Source organism: Solanum pennellii, chromosome 2, assembly GCF_001406875.1.
Source record: "Solanum pennellii chromosome 2, SPENNV200".
NCBI lineage: Eukaryota > Viridiplantae > Streptophyta > Magnoliopsida > Solanales > Solanaceae > Solanum > Solanum pennellii.
The window spans coordinates 43,464,468-43,484,483 of NC_028638.1; the positions used below are offsets into that span (position 1 = coordinate 43,464,468).

The 20,016-nt window shown below is 27.5% G+C and overlaps 1 protein-coding gene across 1 annotated transcript; it reads right to left on the minus strand.

Annotated features, from left to right (window-relative positions):
- Positions 1–337: 337 nt before the first annotated feature.
- Positions 338–2,464, minus strand: LOC107010417 (gibberellin 2-beta-dioxygenase-like). Its single transcript, XM_015209700.2, has 3 exons — positions 1,970–2,464; positions 1,055–1,406; positions 338–860 (listed from the first exon to the last, which is right to left on the minus strand). Exons 1-3 carry the CDS (start codon positions 2,386–2,388, stop codon positions 606–608), a joined length of 1,026 nt encoding a protein of 341 aa, XP_015065186.1. The 5' UTR covers positions 2,389–2,464; the 3' UTR covers positions 338–605.
- Positions 2,465–20,016: the final 17,552 nt, after the last annotated feature.

A 20,016-nucleotide genomic window follows, 5' to 3' on the forward strand; every position in this document is an offset into this window, starting at 1 on the left:
GCTTATTTTACGTATCAGGTTCATAATTTAAATATTTATATATTAACACAAATTCATCGTCTAAGCAAAAATTAAATTTATCTAAACACGTATATATAAAATAGTTAAAACGCGAATTCATCGCGCCTATTTATTTTTTTTCTAAAAATGAGTTCAAATCACCTAGTTTGTAGACTATAGCATGTGCAATTCTAATGTCTATCGTAATAGGTCACAGAAGCAATGAGATCAGACCATAAATTTACAACCCTCACCCCATCTGATAATATCCACAATTTAGGGGTCACATAAAAAATTAAATGAACTTTTTCCAACAAGTATATACAAAGTGATGACATAATGATGATAACATTGCATTTATATCACAAGGGTAGTTGTTACAAATTAAGCACAAAAAAGTAAAAGTTGGTGATGACATAAAATCATAAACCTCAAAAAAGGATACAAAACAAAACAACAATATTTGATAGTAAGGTTGCTCGGATAGTAAACACCTGGTCCAAGTCATAAATGATTTAAATTCTTTTTTCATTTCCAAGTAAAGGAAGTGGTGTCAAATTCCTAAGTAAAATTTCCTAATTTGGGTTATATTTGACAATATATTGTCATGATTGGGCATTCTTTTCAAAGAGGGACAACCTATTATCACCAAGCCTTGTCTTATAAGCTGACATCTTGTATTCAGACCATGTGAACTCATTGTATAAGATTTGCTCATTAGGTTCCTCCATTAAACAAGATAAAGGGGCTATCTTTTCACTCAATGGTGGCCCTCCAAAGTAAACCATTGACACCCTCGCTTTCAAACTATCTGCGATCACTCTGTGTCTCACACTCATAAACCTTCCGTTACTCATCGCCTGCCATCCACAAACCACAAAACATTACACTATTAGTACGTATATACATATGTATATGTTATTGTACGATAACTTAACCTGACGTAGTAAAGTACTTTGAAACTTAAACTAAAAGGAATGAACTAGTGAAGTGGGAATCCAGATTCAAGTAGTCAAATCAACTGAGCTACTAAGACATTCTCGTAATTAATTACCTGCAATGAGTCACCAACATTGATGAAAAAAGAGTAGGGGTCAGGTGGGACTGAGATCCATGTCCCATCTTTCAAAGAGATTTGGAGGCCACTTGTGTTGTTACATCTTCCAACTGATATTACTTGTGGGTCTGTGTGTTCACCAAAACCAATTAAATTTCTACCACTCAATGCTTGAAGCAACTCTGGACATGGTGGATAGTGATTTAGCCTAAAACATGAGTCACTTTTTTCATCACTTAGCATCCTACTTAGTACATTCTTTGGTTCTATTTTCAACCCTTCTGCTATCATTTCTAGCACCATACATCCCATATTTCTCATTGCACTTATATACTCTTTCACAAGTCCCCTGCATTAAAAAAAAATATTAATTAATAGCAAAATATAAGATTACATCTTTTATGTGACGGCTTTAAAAAATATTTACACAATCAGATCATTATGACGTCAAGAGCACAAGGGGTTCTTTTTTTCTTATGTATCTATGCATAATGTTAAATCATCTTGACGTTTTCGTATGTTTTATTTTTTTTTATTTTAATAATTTTTTTAATGAAAATTCTAACTGAACAAGGGAGGTGCAAGGGACTCATGTATATTATATGACAAATGTCAACTTTCATTGGCATCCAGGGGCGGAGCCATCTTGGTTAAAGGGGGTCATTCGAATTTCTTTCGACGGAAAATTATAGTATTTATACGTGATTAAAATAATATTTTATGTATATATAGTAGATATCGAATCCCTTCGATTACTACGTGTGTCTATTTCTACGAATTTTGAACCTCCTTATTAAAAATCCTGACTCCCGCCACTGTAATGGCATCCACGTATGTTTACTTTTTAGTGAAAATTCTGGGCTCCGAGAAAAAAAAGAAGATTAACATTGGAACAAAATTGTTAGTACTTACCAAAAGAGAAGGGAATTTCCAGGAATAGTGATGGATTTGTTGTGATTGAGTTCAGGATTAGTTGTGAAGAGTAAATATTCAACCCAACCAACATCACCTTTAGAGCCAATTGTTTTGTTACCATAGCCAAAAGGGTTAGCAGGGCCAGCTTTATCTTTCTCAATTTGGGACAAGTTGAAGAAGTTGATAGATTCATTTTCTAATTTGGTAATTGTTTCAATAGAGACACCATGATTCACCAACTTAAAGAATCCAAATTCTTGACAAGCTTTTATCATAAGGTTGTTGGCTTCAGGGTCTAATAAGTCTATTACTGGAATAATATTACCAGTGTGAACATGATCACTAGTTGTGTTGTTATGTTTGCATGTTTTAATGTGTGAAAAGTTTTCTACAAGTGGTTGAGACAAAACAACCATAGTTGTTCTGTTGAAAAAAAAGAAGTAAGAAGATTTTTGGTTGGATATGATGAATTTTGAGTAATGGTATGGTAGGGATTGGTGGAGTTTAAATAAAGCTAGCTAATGCATGAGAACAGAGTTATTTGAAACTATGTAGGACATGCCATATATGGCTTAGCTTACGTGGTAATTTTTCGTTTTTCGAGAGTCAAAACATGATCAGAATTAGAAATTTATGTATGGAATTTTTAAATTTTTTAAAATGCTATTTATATATTTATAAATTATATAAAAAGTATTGTAAGTCAGAAGAATTGATAATCCAACAGATACATAAAAAATTTACGATAAAAATAAACTTGTTTAAATTTTGAAATTCGAAAAGTGACACATAAATTAGAATAGGGGGAGTTAATATATCTTATTTGCTTGGATACTTTCTCTATTGAGGGTGGACTTTACGTATACTTTCTGTCTTAGTTCATGTATTAAATTGATTTGTTGTGGAATTTAAAAAAAAAAAAGGAAAGACTTTCAAAAATTATGATGTAAGATAAGTCATAAATATTTGTATAACTATAAATCATTTAATTGAAGATAAAATAAGCATTTTAAAATTTAATTCTTATTAAACATAGAAATATAACACTCTTTTTTAGACTAACTAAAAAAAAAGTGATCATATAAATTGAGAAAAAAATATTTTCTATTTATTACATTTCTATTATTATTATTTGTGTTCGTTACATATGTCTTAATTTGACCACAAATTTTATTTTGATTATATGTCCGAAATCAGAATTTTCATTAAAGTAAAATATGAAAGAAGATAAATAGTGTTAAAAGGACTTGACATATACATTGAATCATAAAAATTGACCTATAACTTTTTCGGCGTAAGAAGGATGTGGATTCTCTTCGGACAAAAATAGTTATTTTTGAATCCTAAGCTAAATATCTTTTTATTTTTATTAAAAGGAAAAACTAAAATAGCTAAATTGAAATAGAAAAAATATATGGGAAGAAAGAAAAGTAAAAGTTATTGAATTATGTCAAATCCGACTTTAAAAATATTCAATTAATGAATATTGTTGTTTATTACTCGTTTTATCATGGGTAGTTTTTATTTTATTTTTATTTAAACATTAAATTATCGGAATAGGGTTAAAAATATCCTTGAACAATTAGAAATAGTTTAAATATATTCTTAAAGTATGTTTTGGCTCAAATATATCTTTATCGTCAAATTATAGGGTCAAAAATACCCTTCTCATTAACAGAATCGGTTAAACGTCACTTAGATGCAATGTGGATGTCACATGGCATGCCACATAAGCCAATAGAGTTCCACTCATGCCACGTAGACTAATAAACTTACCCCTAATTTCCCCCAATTTTCTCCATCTTTCGTAGAATTTAAAAACGATTTCTCTGAAGAACATAGAACTCCTTTTCCTAATTTCTCCATTTCCTTAGAATGATTTCACAAAATACATAAGTTCTAAGGGAGAAGGGTTCTATGTTCTTCAGTGAAATCGTTTCTAAATTCTAAGGGAAATAGAGAAAATTGGGAGGGGGGGGGGAATTAGGGGTAAGTTTATTTTCTACGTGGTGTGAGTGGAACTCTATTGACTTATGTGGCATACCACATGGCATTTAAGTGGCGTTTAACATATCCTGTTAATGAGAAGAGTATTTCTGACCCTATAGTTTGAGGGGAAGGGTATATATATGAGCCGAAATATAGTTTAAGGGTATATTTGAGCTATTTCGAATAGTTCAAGGGTATTTTTAACCCTTCTCCGTTAAATTATTATAATTTTTCGAAATTGAATTTGAAGCGATTATAAAGAAATTCAATTAGAGAATATTGTTACTTTTAATGTCCGTTTGATTTCATTTTGTTATATATTATTTACTTCAAAAAAATATTTAAAATAAAATCATTATAATTTTTCAAAGTTGATCTGGAAGTTGAACTCTGAATTTTTTTAAAATTTGACAATTTTCAAATTTTCATTTCATATTATTTTAATAATTTCAAAATTAACTCCAAGTTTTATTCATATCCTATCCTAACTCTAATTTCAAAAAAGTATATTCATTTCATTTTATTCCCAAAAATTCAACATTAACTACAAATTTTATTCATATATATTCGATCTCAACTCCAATTTCTAATGTCTTTTTCAACTTGTTAACAAATATATGCTGTTAAAATAATTATACCTTTTTATGTCTAAACATCCACTAAGTTAATCGTCCAAAAGTAAGATTCTTCCTAAATACCAAAGTATTATGAAGTATGAAAAAAGTACAGTTGTAAACAAAACCTAAAAAAGCCTGTTTAAATCGACTTAAAAAAAATCAAACTGAAATGACTGATAAATTAAAAAATAAAAGTAGAGGGAGATTAATTTTTGATTTCTGACTTATTTTAAAATATTTTTTATTTTGTCAAACATTTTCATAACTTATTTTGAGTTATTTTTAATACTTATAAAACTCCTAAAAATTAAAAATTAATTTAAAAATCGATTAAATCAAATTTTAAATCAATTCAAATGAACGGTGAAGCTTGATGTTCTTGTTGACGTGTCAATATAAAAGGACATAGCTGACTTTATTTATTTATCAACATCACAAACTAAAAATAGCACTAAAAATATTCTTTGTTGGCTAGAGCTTCTATATGACATGTCAATTAAATCGAATATTTAAAAAGGTAATTTAAATGAACGAATGAAAATCAATCATACCTCAAGTTTATTTCACAAATCTGATACTCTTTTCAACTTTTACGTATTAATATTATAAAATAATAATAGTTGGTTTGATCGTTAAATTACGTGAAAAGATAGACTTTTTCCCTTTCGGTTCAAAGCTAATATTTGTTTGAAAAACATGTCGATTGGGAATAAATTAATTAGATGCGATACATTCGAATAAATAAATTAATCGCAAATATTTTAGTATAGTTAAATAAAAAAGATAAAACATATACATTACAGTTAAAACATAATATGAAAATTTTAATTTAAAGTAAGAAATATTGTAAAGTGTGTAGACCGTAGAGTAATATACTGATGTAGTAATTTAGTTATGTTAAAATTATATATATATATTTCCTCTGTTACAATTTATGTGATACTTTTCATTTTTCGAGAGTTAAAGTTTAAATTTGATCGCAAATTTGCGCATAAAATTTTTTAACTTTTTGAAATGAAATTTATATATTTATAAAGCACGTAAAAAGTATTATAAGTCACAATAATTGACAATTCAGAATATTTAACAGATATATGAAAAAATCACGATCAAAGATAAACTTGTTTGAATCTTGAAATTCGAGAAGTTTAACATAAAATTGCACGGATGAAATAGAATTAATGATGGGTAAAATAATAAAATTTTATTTTCTTAATGTGTTATCGATTTACCCAATCCTAATAATAAAAACCAAAATTGAATTGATAATTCAATAAATATTTTTTATAAAATTATTAAAAACATATTAACCCAATAACTCTATTTAGCAATAACTCAATTTCTTCGATTCGATTTTTGCACGACCGAAAGTAATTCCAAGTGAAAAGTTTAAACTTTTCAAGAAAAAAGGTTGAAATAGTTTGATTGCCATCTCTGTATCCAATAATAAGGAATCCCTAGAAAAACAATGTGTTATCCTTTCATACCAATAGAAAAATATTGGAAAATGAATCTTAGTATCAATTTTAAAGTATACTCTATTAATAATACTGATTCTTTATTTATTTAATTTAATGTAATCATTCAGTGTATTAAGTCAAATTCACAATAGCATCAAGGATTTAAACCCCAATATCCTCATGACTAATAATATATATTTTCATATTCGAAGTCCTAATTTGATATCTCTAAAAATATATATCTCAAAATTATTTGTCAAAATATAAAATAGAATTAATTTAAAAAAAATTCATTTTGACCCTTAAGTTTATTATTTGAAAGTATAATTGTATTGTAAATTAAAGTTTCAAAAAATAAATTCCATTATTAATCTTAGTGTTGATTGACGGATAAGCTACCTAAATAGTATGTATAAAAAGGATAAGTTAGTAAAATCGACTTCATTAGAAATGCTTTTTATGAGATCTCATATTGATATATTCGATTCTCAGTTAGCAGAGATAAAAATATTAAATAATTTCTTTTTATATATATATCAATAAAAATATTTATTTAATATTTTCAAAATCAATTGAAATACATACAAGTTGATTGAGAAAAAAAAAAGATACGTGAAACAGAGAAAGGGTTCGTTGGTTGAGGCTCGAGAAAAATCGAGAAGAGTTGCCATTGAGCAGAACAAAACAATTTTGGTGATAGAAGCCACACGTAGCATATAATATATGCCTTTGTAAATTGTAATGTTATCCCATCTTTAATTTAGGATAACGACCCCCATATTGCATTGTATAATAATTAAGCCAATGAAACACCCTTAAAAATATTTATTATCATATATATATATATANAATTGCACGGATGAAATAGAATTAATGATGGGTAAAATAATAAAATTTTATTTTCTTAATGTGTTATCGATTTACCCAATCCTAATAATAAAAACCAAAATTGAATTGATAATTCAATAAATATTTTTTATAAAATTATTAAAAACATATTAACCCAATAACTCTATTTAGCAATAACTCAATTTCTTCGATTCGATTTTTGCACGACCGAAAGTAATTCCAAGTGAAAAGTTTAAACTTTTCAAGAAAAAAGGTTGAAATAGTTTGATTGCCATCTCTGTATCCAATAATAAGGAATCCCTAGAAAAACAATGTGTTATCCTTTCATACCAATAGAAAAATATTGGAAAATGAATCTTAGTATCAATTTTAAAGTATACTCTATTAATAATACTGATTCTTTATTTATTTAATTTAATGTAATCATTCAGTGTATTAAGTCAAATTCACAATAGCATCAAGGATTTAAACCCCAATATCCTCATGACTAATAATATATATTTTCATATTCGAAGTCCTAATTTGATATCTCTAAAAATATATATCTCAAAATTATTTGTCAAAATATAAAATAGAATTAATTTAAAAAAAATTCATTTTGACCCTTAAGTTTATTATTTGAAAGTATAATTGTATTGTAAATTAAAGTTTCAAAAAATAAATTCCATTATTAATCTTAGTGTTGATTGACGGATAAGCTACCTAAATAGTATGTATAAAAAGGATAAGTTAGTAAAATCGACTTCATTAGAAATGCTTTTTATGAGATCTCATATTGATATATTCGATTCTCAGTTAGCAGAGATAAAAATATTAAATAATTTCTTTTTATATATATATCAATAAAAATATTTATTTAATATTTTCAAAATCAATTGAAATACATACAAGTTGATTGAGAAAAAAAAAAGATACGTGAAACAGAGAAAGGGTTCGTTGGTTGAGGCTCGAGAAAAATCGAGAAGAGTTGCCATTGAGCAGAACAAAACAATTTTGGTGATAGAAGCCACACGTAGCATATAATATATGCCTTTGTAAATTGTAATGTTATCCCATCTTTAATTTAGGATAACGACCCCCATATTGCATTGTATAATAATTAAGCCAATGAAACACCCTTAAAAATATTTATTATCATATATATATATATATATATATATATATATATATATATATATACTAGACACAAGTGGCCGTGTTGGTAAGAATTTGTAAAATTAGGTCTTAGGCTTATTCACACCTCAAAAGCTAACTCAAAGGGAGGAGGATTGCTCAATTCTTATAAGAAGTACATCCATCTCATTAACCAGTCCATCTCAAGGGAGGAGGATTGCCCAAGCCTTATAAGGAGTTCACCCATCTCATTAACCAGTGCCCATCTCATTAACCAGTGATGTGAGACTTTTGTCATTCTTTAACACCCCACCTCAAGGGAGGAGGATTGTCCAAGCCTTATAAGGAGTTCACCTATTTCATTAACCGTTGATGTGGACTTTGTCATTTTTTAACACCCCACCTCACGCCCAGTGCTTAACATCTGGTGCATGAGCAATTTTGATTTTGGGTCCCAACATCGGGTGAAATGGGCCCTGCTCTGATACCATGTGAAGTTAGGTCTTAGGTCTAACTCGCATCCCAAAAACTAGCTTAAAGGGAGAAGGATTGTCCAAGCCTTATAATGAGTTAGTTGAAATTAGATCTTAGGCCTAACTCACACCCTAAAAGCTAGCTCAAAGGGATGAGGATTGTCCAAGCTTTATAAGGAGTCTACCCATGACCCATCTCATTAATCACTGATATGAAACTTTTGTCATTGTTTAACAGAATTCGATATCTGTTATTTTTTTGTTTTAGTTTATGTGATATAGATAAAATTTAGAAAGTTAATTAAATTTTAATATGATTTTTTAAAATATTTTGAGTTGTTAATGATTGTAATATTTAGCACTTTTTAACTAAAATAGAATTTCAAGATTTAATCAAATATTATTAATTAGATATTACTTATTTTTGTCTAATTTTATGTGACACGGATAGATTAATATCAATCAAATTTTTTATAAGCATTGAGTACTTCTATGTTTTTTTAAAAATTATTTAAGTTGTTAATTATCTTTTTTTATAGATTTCTTTAAGCATTTCAAATATAAAAATAATTTAAAAAACAAAACAAACAAATTAAAACAAAAAAATTGATAATAAGTGAATATAGGAAAACTGCTAAGCAAACATGTCGATCATATCTGCCTGGTTATCACTTATATATTAATAGAGTATATATATATCCTGACAAGTTAGGTGTAGAACATTTAAAATAAACATATATATGTATGTCATTCCAACTGATCGACTTGTTGTTAAAGTTACGATAACTCTTCCATCGGGAAAAACATGAGTTCCAAAGTTAAAGAAGAAGATCAAAAGAATTTATGTATCGTCGAAAATTACATTGTATATATAAGTTGTGTAACATTTTCGTACATTTATTTATATTAACCATCAATGAAAGTGCTAACCTAGCTAGGTGACGAGCCTTCATGATCACCCATTACATTATCTAGACAAGTGAAAACTTGTACCATTAGTTAATAAAAACATATGTATATATTTGAACCAATCTTGTAGTGGCTCCAGAGTTTTATCTCATCTGATCATGTCTGAGCAGCTATAAATATTGGAAAAATATGTATATTATCTTCTCGTAGGTCACATGAAAATAAGTGTATAATAATAATAATATAATAATAAATGGAAGTAGAATCTAGATATATAATAATTATTATCAGATTCTTTTGACCTACACGTAGGCCAGTAGAACCACGTGATAATATATAGGACATGACAGTACTATTGGTAAGTAGCAATCTTTGAAATATTATGCAACTTGCAATATTTTGATACACTATCTACATATGTCACTCCACAAGCATATATTTTACTTACAAAAAATAATCCATGGTGTCGTGTTAAAACCTAGAATCACAGGTGTTATTGGACCCACAATAGTGTTTTTATTGTTGCTCGATTAGTGTTTGATATTCGTATTTTGGTTTTGCGTGGATCCATCTTTCTAAACGAATGTACGTGTATTCGTTAATTTTATAAAAAAATTCATGTATATTTGTATATCTATTGTGAGTAACTAACAAAAATTAAGATATAATTAATCATGCACTCATGAAGAACATAGATATGTCATTTTGCTACTGGCAAAAGTTAAATGAACCATCTATACGACCTGCATTCGGATCCAACTTGAACCCCAAGTTTTCAAATCCTGAATTCAAGTCGCTTCTACCCACCATAAATATTAGAGATAAAGCTCGGAGTAGAGAGGTAGCTAAATCGTCATTAGCTAGTCAGGGATTCCGATAAACTCAATGGTATTCGCTTAAATTAACTTATTAAATATTATGGTTGAGAATCATTTCATTAAAGGAAAAAGAAAATTTTAAAGTTAAATAATTTTAACTATAGTAAAATTGACTTTCTTTTTATACATATTTACCAATGAATTTTGAAAGATTGAGTTGCAAAAGTTGTTTGAGATTGTGTGTTCAATCTTTGATAACAATATTTATTTTTTTATTTTATATTCGCCAACTAATCTCACTACAACAAAAATGATCATTAGAGGCAATTAAAACTTAGTTGTCGCTAAATATGTATTTTTAGCAGAGCAATTATCACTCTTTGTATATGTCCCTAAAGCTTTTAGCGACATTAGTTCTAATGACATTTAACTAATGCCGATAAAGACCTTAGTACTCTTTATTAATACTATCAATATTTAATGCCGCTAAAAGTTATTTTTATTGTGGTGTCTGAACAAATATGATTCCGTATTCAAATGACTTGAACCCAAAATCTCTTATCAAAGATGAAAGAAGTATAGCACTTTATTGATATTAAATTTGCAATTGTGAACCATTAATACTTTGAGTTTGCTTTTATACCTTAACAAATATCATTTCGTGTGGACAAAAATTCAAAATATTGACTATAGAGTAGTATATTGTTTGTTCCCAAAAAAATCTAGGAGTGTAGTACCAATAAATATGGAAAATTTTATGTATATTAGTATAAGGAGAAGAAGAAAAGGGCCCCCTCATTTTTCACATGCAAGGAATAAGGGTAAAAAGGCCTAGCCCTGAAGCCCATCACATGTCAATCTTCCTTCAATTGGCCAATTCTTTTATTTGCCTCTTCCCATGCACATGCCCCTCTCTATCTAGTTAATGATCCCTTGTGTTGGAAAATATGAAACTGAGAGTAAATATCTTGACTTGCTTCACCAATAGTATTGATTTGCTAGTTCCGAACAATAAATAGAATAATAATTTTTCAATTTTTATTAGGGAAAATGTTTAAGGAAAAAAATTTTTGGCCAGAAAATTTTGATCATAATAACCAGAATGGTGCATTCACACTATAAATAGGTTATTTTTTGATAATTTTACCCTTATTTTAAATTTAAATTTATTAATTATTTTTTAAAACATAAAAAGTTTTCCAATGTATGGGGATTAGATTTGTTCCCACATTCTCATAATTTCATAATTACATGTTAATTCCAATTTCTTTTAAAAAGACTACAAAATGATAGCCTTAATAATTTCTTTTCTTCCCTCTACGAAAATTGCATTATTATTAATAGTTACTAAAAATATCTAAGTCCCAAGATTATATTATTATTTTTCTAAAAGAAAAACACGCACGATGTATAAACAATTAATTATTTAGTGAAAAATCGTATTAATCATTATCATTCAATTGTAAATTTTAGAATCCATATTTATTTTACTTATATTGCATATTGCTGAGAACTGAGAGTAACATGTTAATGTTGATTATAGTGTTGTATCCGCACTATATTACGTTAATTTGATAACTTATAGATCATTACTCATACTTTTTATTAATATGAAAAGTATATAATTTTATAAATTATTATGTAAATAAATTTAGGCTTTTTATTTGAATATTTTAACATATAATCTAAAACTATATTAATAACGACAATCAAATCGAAACTCTTTAGAGATGCAAATATTACAATATTATAAAAATCATATATTTCATCAGTGTTGATTCTATTTAACAACAATCATATTGAATACGTGATAGTTTTGCACCCTTATATTATGTTGACTTGATAATATGTGAACTATTACTTATTTATTATTATTAATATGAGTTCTAACTAAATAAGTTTATCAAGTTGTATTCAAATAAATTTAAAATACATATTTAAATAATTTTGTAAGTATAATTTAAAAATATTTCAATAAAAGTCAGGCAAAACTCAAAACACTTTATATATGATAAATATCAAAACATACCGAAATCATAAATTATTTATTACTTATAAGTATGGATCCTAATTATTTTGTAAGAATCACGTCACAAAAACATTTTTTTAATATATTTTTAGTTTATTATTTAATAATTTATATTTTAATATAATTAGTTATAGATAAACTTAGTTGGAGGTGTAACTGTATATTTCTTATAGTACAAAAAGTGTAAATGTTTAAATTTGAAATATAGAGAGTGTATTTAAAACCGAGTCATATTAAAAAAAAAGTAATTAATGTATTAATTATATATACATAAAGAATTTGACATTAAAGCAAATAAATTATGCTTTTTTTCCGGGAAATTATGATTTTCTTTTTGCTCTTAAAAAAATATTTTACATTGATGAAGTTCCAATAGATACATAAAATAAATATTTTTGTTGTTTCATTCATAGGATGAATTTAACCAATTTAAATGCTTAAATATAATTATTTATTTTCACCATAATCTAATTTTTTTTTTATATGAGAAGAGTTAAAAAAAAGTCAAGAAGGAGAAGTGAAATGACAAAAAGAAAAAGAATCGAAGAAGTAATAAAGCATGGGACCCACAAAATTCATCTTATCAAAATAATTAATGCTCATACTATTTTGAAAATATCAAAAAGTTAATTTTATTTTGAAGGGAAAGGCTATAATAGTTTTTTTTACTATTCTGACCAAATTCTGGTCACATTTTTCTGGCCATTTAGCGCTTCTCAATGTTTAAATAGTAGATCAAAATTTTAGAAAAACGTTATTATGTTATATGTTAAAAATTTTGACTCATATATAGTTAAAGAAAAGGGTTATTCATATCATTTTTTTTAACTCCAGTTTTGCAAATAAGTTTTTACACCTCAGCCGGGATTTAATACTTTCAAATGGTTTTTTTAGTTCAAATATATATTTTTTGCTTTTACTTTCTTAAGAAAATCAAGAACAAATAAAGAACATTAAGAGTTTCTAAATTGCAATGTTGTTCAATTTTGTACAAAAAATATGCCACAAATTTTAAGATTAATTTCCCTAATATACTAAGATTCAATATCTTTTAAGTTTGAATTCAACTTAACTCAACAAGACTCTCTTGAAATTTCTGTAAAGTTTCTAACTTCAACTTCTTTAATGCTAGAATTTTTTCCACAACTTCAAATTATTTGAAATTTTGAACATAGACTCAAAATAAAACTAGGTAACAATAATTTAATGTAAAAAACAACGATAAAAACACGAATTCAAGCAAAAATTTGAAATTTTGAGACTAATTTTGTTTTTTGATATACGTTGTTTAATACGGGATAATTTTTTAAACTCTACGAATGATTTAGTATTTAAAAAAAAGAAATTAATGATGTAGCCGAAATTAAAAATGATTTTGTGAAAAATTAAAGACGTTGAAAATCGAAAGTTGTTTATGTTCTTGGTGTTGTTAAGTAAAAAAAAGCATGGTCAATGATGAGTCTTTTCTTTAATAACAATAATATAGATGAATCAAACTTTTAACGATGACATAAATAAACTTTTTCTAAGAGTTTGATGATATATTTGAGCCTTTTTTTGTTGTTATTTTATATTTCACGCTATTTAAGAAATTAAGTACCATTATATCTTGAAATTAAATTTTCAATATAAATATGAATTATTGATTTTTATTAATTAAATAAACCAATGAACATGAATTAATTATCTAGTTTTTAAGAATAAAATAGGAAGAATAATAGTATTATTTATTTATAGATTTTATGAAATGAGAAATATAAGGAACATATATTTTTAATAACGTGTAAATATGAACAAGAAGAGTATATCACGCGCTATAATATTTCTTTGTGGTTGTAGGTTCTGCCGGAGCTAATTATATTTTGATTCCTAAATTAGACAAATAAAATGATAGTCTATTTTTAATATAGTAATCGAAGAGAGTAATACTCTCTCTATATGTATTTTTAATATAGTAATCGAAGAGAGTAATACTCTCTCTATATGTAAGTTGTTAATTATTTATTAGGCTATGTGATTTGTTATTTTACTTTTTACGTTATTTACGAATAATATATGAATTAAAGGGAAGGCTAAGTTGTTAAGCAATGGGCTCGTATTGGACATCTGTTTAAAAATTTGGGCCATCTAAAGGGCTAAGTATAGCCTAGGCCCATTTAGGAAATTTCATTTGAGGAGCTTCGTGTTGAAGTGCACGTGCTTTATGAATTGTTTCAAGTATTTTCTAGTATACAATATTACGTATCTAACTAGATTTTTTTGGTGTCTCTAGATACAACCATATTCATGTATCTTGAATACGTAATATATAATACGTATTCATAATACATGAGGTCAAACTTTGATGTAATTTGTTCTAAATACATTGTTTCCAAGTGGATTTGCATGTATCTTCTAGAATATGTAGAAAATCTCTGTTTACATCCCTACTCTTTCGAAATAGGGCGAAACGTCGCGGCAACTCGAAAAATAATTAATTATTTCAATTTTAACAAAGTTTTAAAAATAAACGAGCTTTAAAAAGAATCGCCACCTAATTTTAGGAAAACTAGGAAACCAATTGTTAATTACGAAACCCAAATTGATTCTAGGTAAGGGCTTCAAGTTATTCCGAAGGGAAGGAGTTAGGCACCCTTCGGAATCCACAATTGTGGTTCCCGTCTGAATTCATTTTTTTTTTCAAATTGAGGAAGAATATAATAAACACATATAATAAACACACAATATACACAATAAAGCAATAATTATCGGCCTAAAGTTTGCCTAACGTCAATATTCACAAAATAATGAATGAAATATAATTCAAACTTTTTCGAATAATTTCAAGGAGAGACACCTCCGTGTACCTGTAAAAACACTTAGTAAAAGTGTTAGTAAAGAATAAATATAAATAAAAATAAATAACTCAAATAATAACCTACAAATAAAAATCCGTCTTATTAACGTGGAAGGCCTTGGAAATCGACGGTAATTTCTTCATCGGCCATTTCAACAACTAAAATATGTAAACTTAAATTAAAATTCCGTCTTTTTAAAATGGGGAGGCCTCCAAAACCGACGGAGAGTTTTCTCATTGGCCCTTTTAACAATTTTAATAAACAATATATATATAAAATTGACAAGTACAAAATGCAAACTAGGATAACATTTAAATATATTTCAAAATTCATAAATAACAATACTTTGAAATGAAGACAAATAGCTTAAAAAAGTAGAGGAAAATGTAAAATTTGTAGTAACAAGTTTTCAAATAAACGTAGACATAAAATAAAAGTAATAAAATTAATAACTATCCAAAACAATAATAAATAGTAGATAACATCCTAACAAATAATGAGAAAATTAAACATTGAATAACTTATTTAATACTAGTCAAAACAAAGATAAGAAACAAATTGAAATTAAACTATCTAAATTATGTTAAATATAACCAAACAAAGTTAAAATAGATACACAACCAAATTGACTTAACTTTTGTTGATTATCACACTCTTTAATCCTAATGTCTAATAAAGGATAGTAACAATATGAAATGAGAATTTAAGGAGGACAGGTATCAATGACAATGTAATAGAAATTAAAACACCAATATTCCTTCGTTAATTATTAAAGCTACACTATGTGTCATTTTATAGGAATTGAAAGAAAACAAACCACTATTAATTGATCATGATTCCAATATTTATTGATAAATAAACAAAATTAAAAGCTAGCATTCATAAGCAATAGATGAGAAAAACGTAAAATTAAAAAGGGACACGAGTGTTACCTTTTCTCGACCAGATCTGGCAGGGAGATTTGTCGGAGTTTGTAAGCTTCTTTGGCTTATCGTTCCATGGCTTCCTTAGCTCCATTTTGATGGAGGGTTTTGATTTGTTTGCCACAGCTTTGAAGCTCAACGAGATTGTTGGAGCTGTTCGGAATACCTACAAAATAAATCAAAATCGTGAAAGGGAGAGAGGGAAAGGGACTGTTTCATTTTTACATTTATATTTTTTCTTATTTGGCTCCGGTTCATCGGAGCTTAAAGCTCCTCGCCGGGGTCGCTGCTAGCTGCAAATACGAGAAAGAAACAAAAGAGTTTTGGGGGTGGTGTGGTCGGAGAAGAAAGAAATGGGGTTTGGGGTTTTGTTGGAGTCGTTTGGTTGGCTGTTTATAGAGGAAAAGGGAGGTGTGGTGGCTGTTTCGATGCTTCCACTGGAGCTTTTCTCATCCGCGGTTGTTGCCTTCGCAAGAGCTGTTGTTGCTGGTGGCTGCTTGCTGCTTTCCGGTGGTTTTCCGCCGGAAATGAAGAGAGGAACAGAGAGGGATCGAAGGAGAAGAGAAGAGGGAGTGGTTGGAGAGAGGAGAGACGAGAGGATGAGGGGAGAGAATGGAGAAAGGGAGGGGGGAGGCTGTAGAGGAAGAGGCGGCCAGCGGCTGGGCTAGGTTGGTCGATGGCGTTTGCTGTTGGAGCGGTGGTCGGAGGCGAGATGGGGAGGGGTTTTGGATGAGATTTTCCGGGAGAGTGGCGGGTCCGGCAGCGAAGTTGAAGACCCGATCTGATGAGGTGGTAGGGGGGTGTTTGGAGGAGGAAGAGGGGAGAGGGGAAGGGAGGCGGCTGTGGAGAGAAGAGGGAGGGAGAGGGGGTTTTTTTTTTCCTTTTTCTGAAAATTCCTTTCCCCCAAATATTGTGACCTAATTAATAACTTAAATAAACACAAAATGGGCTCAAATAACGGGCTTAGTATTGTGGCCCAAAATTACGAATTTTTGAAAATCTTAGACCAAAATTGGGTGTCAACAATCTCACTCGTCTATCTCCATCTAGCTTGCCACTCTCTCATGTATTTGGGATACGTACGAATCTCGTTCGCCTCCTTCTCCAATCTCGATAACCTCTCTCTCCCTATTTTTATATATCTGATAACAAAAAATATATGTATCTAAGTGTAAGATACGTAAAAAACTTTTTATTCGTGATACGATACACAATATTTTTAAAATATATATAATAATGAAATATGTCTAATTATATTATATATCATGAAGCATATGTATTCAAATCCTGATTCATGTTATATGCTTAAAAGTCTTCTTTCCTCAAAATCACTTTAACAATTCGATAGCTTTTTTAATCAAGTTATACGCTTGCAAGTTTGATTTATTTTCAAGATGAAAAAAAACAGAGGAATTATGTATTTCTAAACCTAGCAGCAAGATTTTTTATACGGTATAAAATGGAGAATCAAACTTTCACCAACAAAATTAAAATTAGATAGTTAATTAATTGTGTTATCAAGATTTTTACGAATGACAGAATTAAGAACGGATCAACAAAATTAAAAGCCCGTTTATAAATAATGAATTTTGAAATCAAATTGACATGAAGTTGAAATTTTGTTAGAATATTTAATTTGGACTTCTTTATTACAATTTTATTCTTAAACATGAAAACCCCACAAGACATGAAAACTATATATATAAAAAAATCTCTGCATATTATATAATCTTATTTGGGCATCTCCAACCCAAACGCTAAATTTTACACCAAATTTGGTGTCATCATCAAATTTGGTGTAATCAATTTCAAACCAAAGCCCTAAATTTTATACAAAAAAAAAATATTCTCTTTCTTCATTATTATATTATTATTATCTATTTCATAAAACAAATTCTTTCTAAAATATTCACCATATATAATTCATATTATTTCCTTTTATAATCATTTAATATAAGATTATCAAGTACCATAACTTTTAAATTATATAAATTGCAAACAAATATTATACATTATACATAACAATGAATAATACAAATAAAAGTGAAATCATTAATGAAATACAATTAAATAAAAATTACATAATTGAAAAAATTATTTTAAATTCTACATAAATATTCAACTTTCAATATCAGTACGGTGCTCCTATAAATTTTCTATCAATGTATTACGTAGTTCAAAATGAAATACAAAACTTTGAAATTAAAAGAAGAAAATAAAATTATATAAATGAATGTAGATTGTATTAGTGATCCAAATGTTCGTGAATTTGTTTGACAAGAACAAAGTCGAATAATGGAAAAAAAGTCAACCATTTCAGCAGCCAAAACTAAAACCACAATAATTTTTGACCCCATACAGTTCATTTATTTTAATAGTATTGATGAATCCGGAAAGAATCTATCAAATTATTAAGTTATTACTATATTTTTTTAAGCTATTATGTTTTGTTGTACATTTTAAAATTACTATGTATTTCAATTTTGATGTATGTCAATTACTACTTTGTTGTGTTTATTATTTTGATTATTTTTAAGTACATTTTATTATTTATTTAAAAATTTATATGTTTGCAGTTTTAATTTTTGTGAAGGTTAATTATAGTTTATATAATTTTAAGTAGAATTAACATATTTTTTTTTTAAAAATCATATAGAAAAATTAATTTATAAAAAATAAAATATATATGTAAAATTAATATTGTAAAAATATTACTTAAAAATAATTAAATATTCAAGAGATTTAATTAAAACACAATTTATGTTGTTTAATTAAAAGTTTGTATAATGAAATAATATTATAATATTCAAAAAGTGAATAGTATGATGAATAGTATTAAATCAAATTTGGTGTGAAAATTGATATAAGTTGGAGCTCAAAACACCAAATTTTACATTAAATATAGAATTGGTGTAATATTCAATGTTGGGTTGAAGATGGTCTCAAATGAATAAATCATAATTCGTAAATAAGATGTCGAATATTCTAAAACACTTTATTAATAAATCACATATCTTCAGATTCGTTTTATAAACAAATACTTACGGTTACAAAATTCTAAAATACAATTTTTTTTTAAAAAAAAATTCACATTAATATAAATATTGTATATGACATAAATAATCTTTTTTTACATTGAGCGTGCGTTTTTTTTTTTTTTCCTTTTTAAGGAGTATTTGAAACCGAAATGATCAAATAATATTATTCCCTTAGCTCTCCTCCTATTATTGCTTAGCATATCACAAATATTGCACGTGTTTTGGTGTTTGGCTGATAGAGTTAACACATTCCACATAAAAATAATTATTACTCCGTTATATTTGGTCCCCACACTAAAGAACTTTTGAGACATGTCTAGATATTCTTCCAATTTTATAGGATTACTCCCTTAGCTTTCTATTAATATCATATAAACCCCAATTTTAAGGTTTATGGACAAACTATTCACTTACAAATTTGGGAAGGGAAGAGAGAATCTATAAGAAAAAGACAGTATATCCTTTTCATAAAATAATTTTATTTCCTCATGAATTATGGTTCATTAGAACGATAAGTGACAAAAAATTGAAAGAAAAATGAGAATGAATCTTGACATATTATAAATAGCATTTTGTATAATTATTTGACATGTACTTCTCTTTTATACATCAAAAATATATTTTATTTACAATTTGTTACAGTTAAATATTATTTTTTAATTTAAATTTTTATTTGACGACAAAATAAAGAAAAGTTCACCACATTTTATATATTCATAGTTTAAGACTATAAATCTTACAAAAATTTATAAATTTTGTGTCAAGTTAAAATAAGATGAATATATTTAAACGAAGATAAGTGAGAAAATATCATCTATTTTCTTGGAACATCAAATCAAAATGAAAGAGAGATATGTGTTGAGGTCGCTATCATTTTAAGTTTAAGGGGTTGTTTGGTTGTTGGGATGATATTGGAGCAAGACGGGTACGGAATAGGTTGAGTTTAAATTGTAAAAATATTAATTCGCCTCATATAATAATTTTTTTTA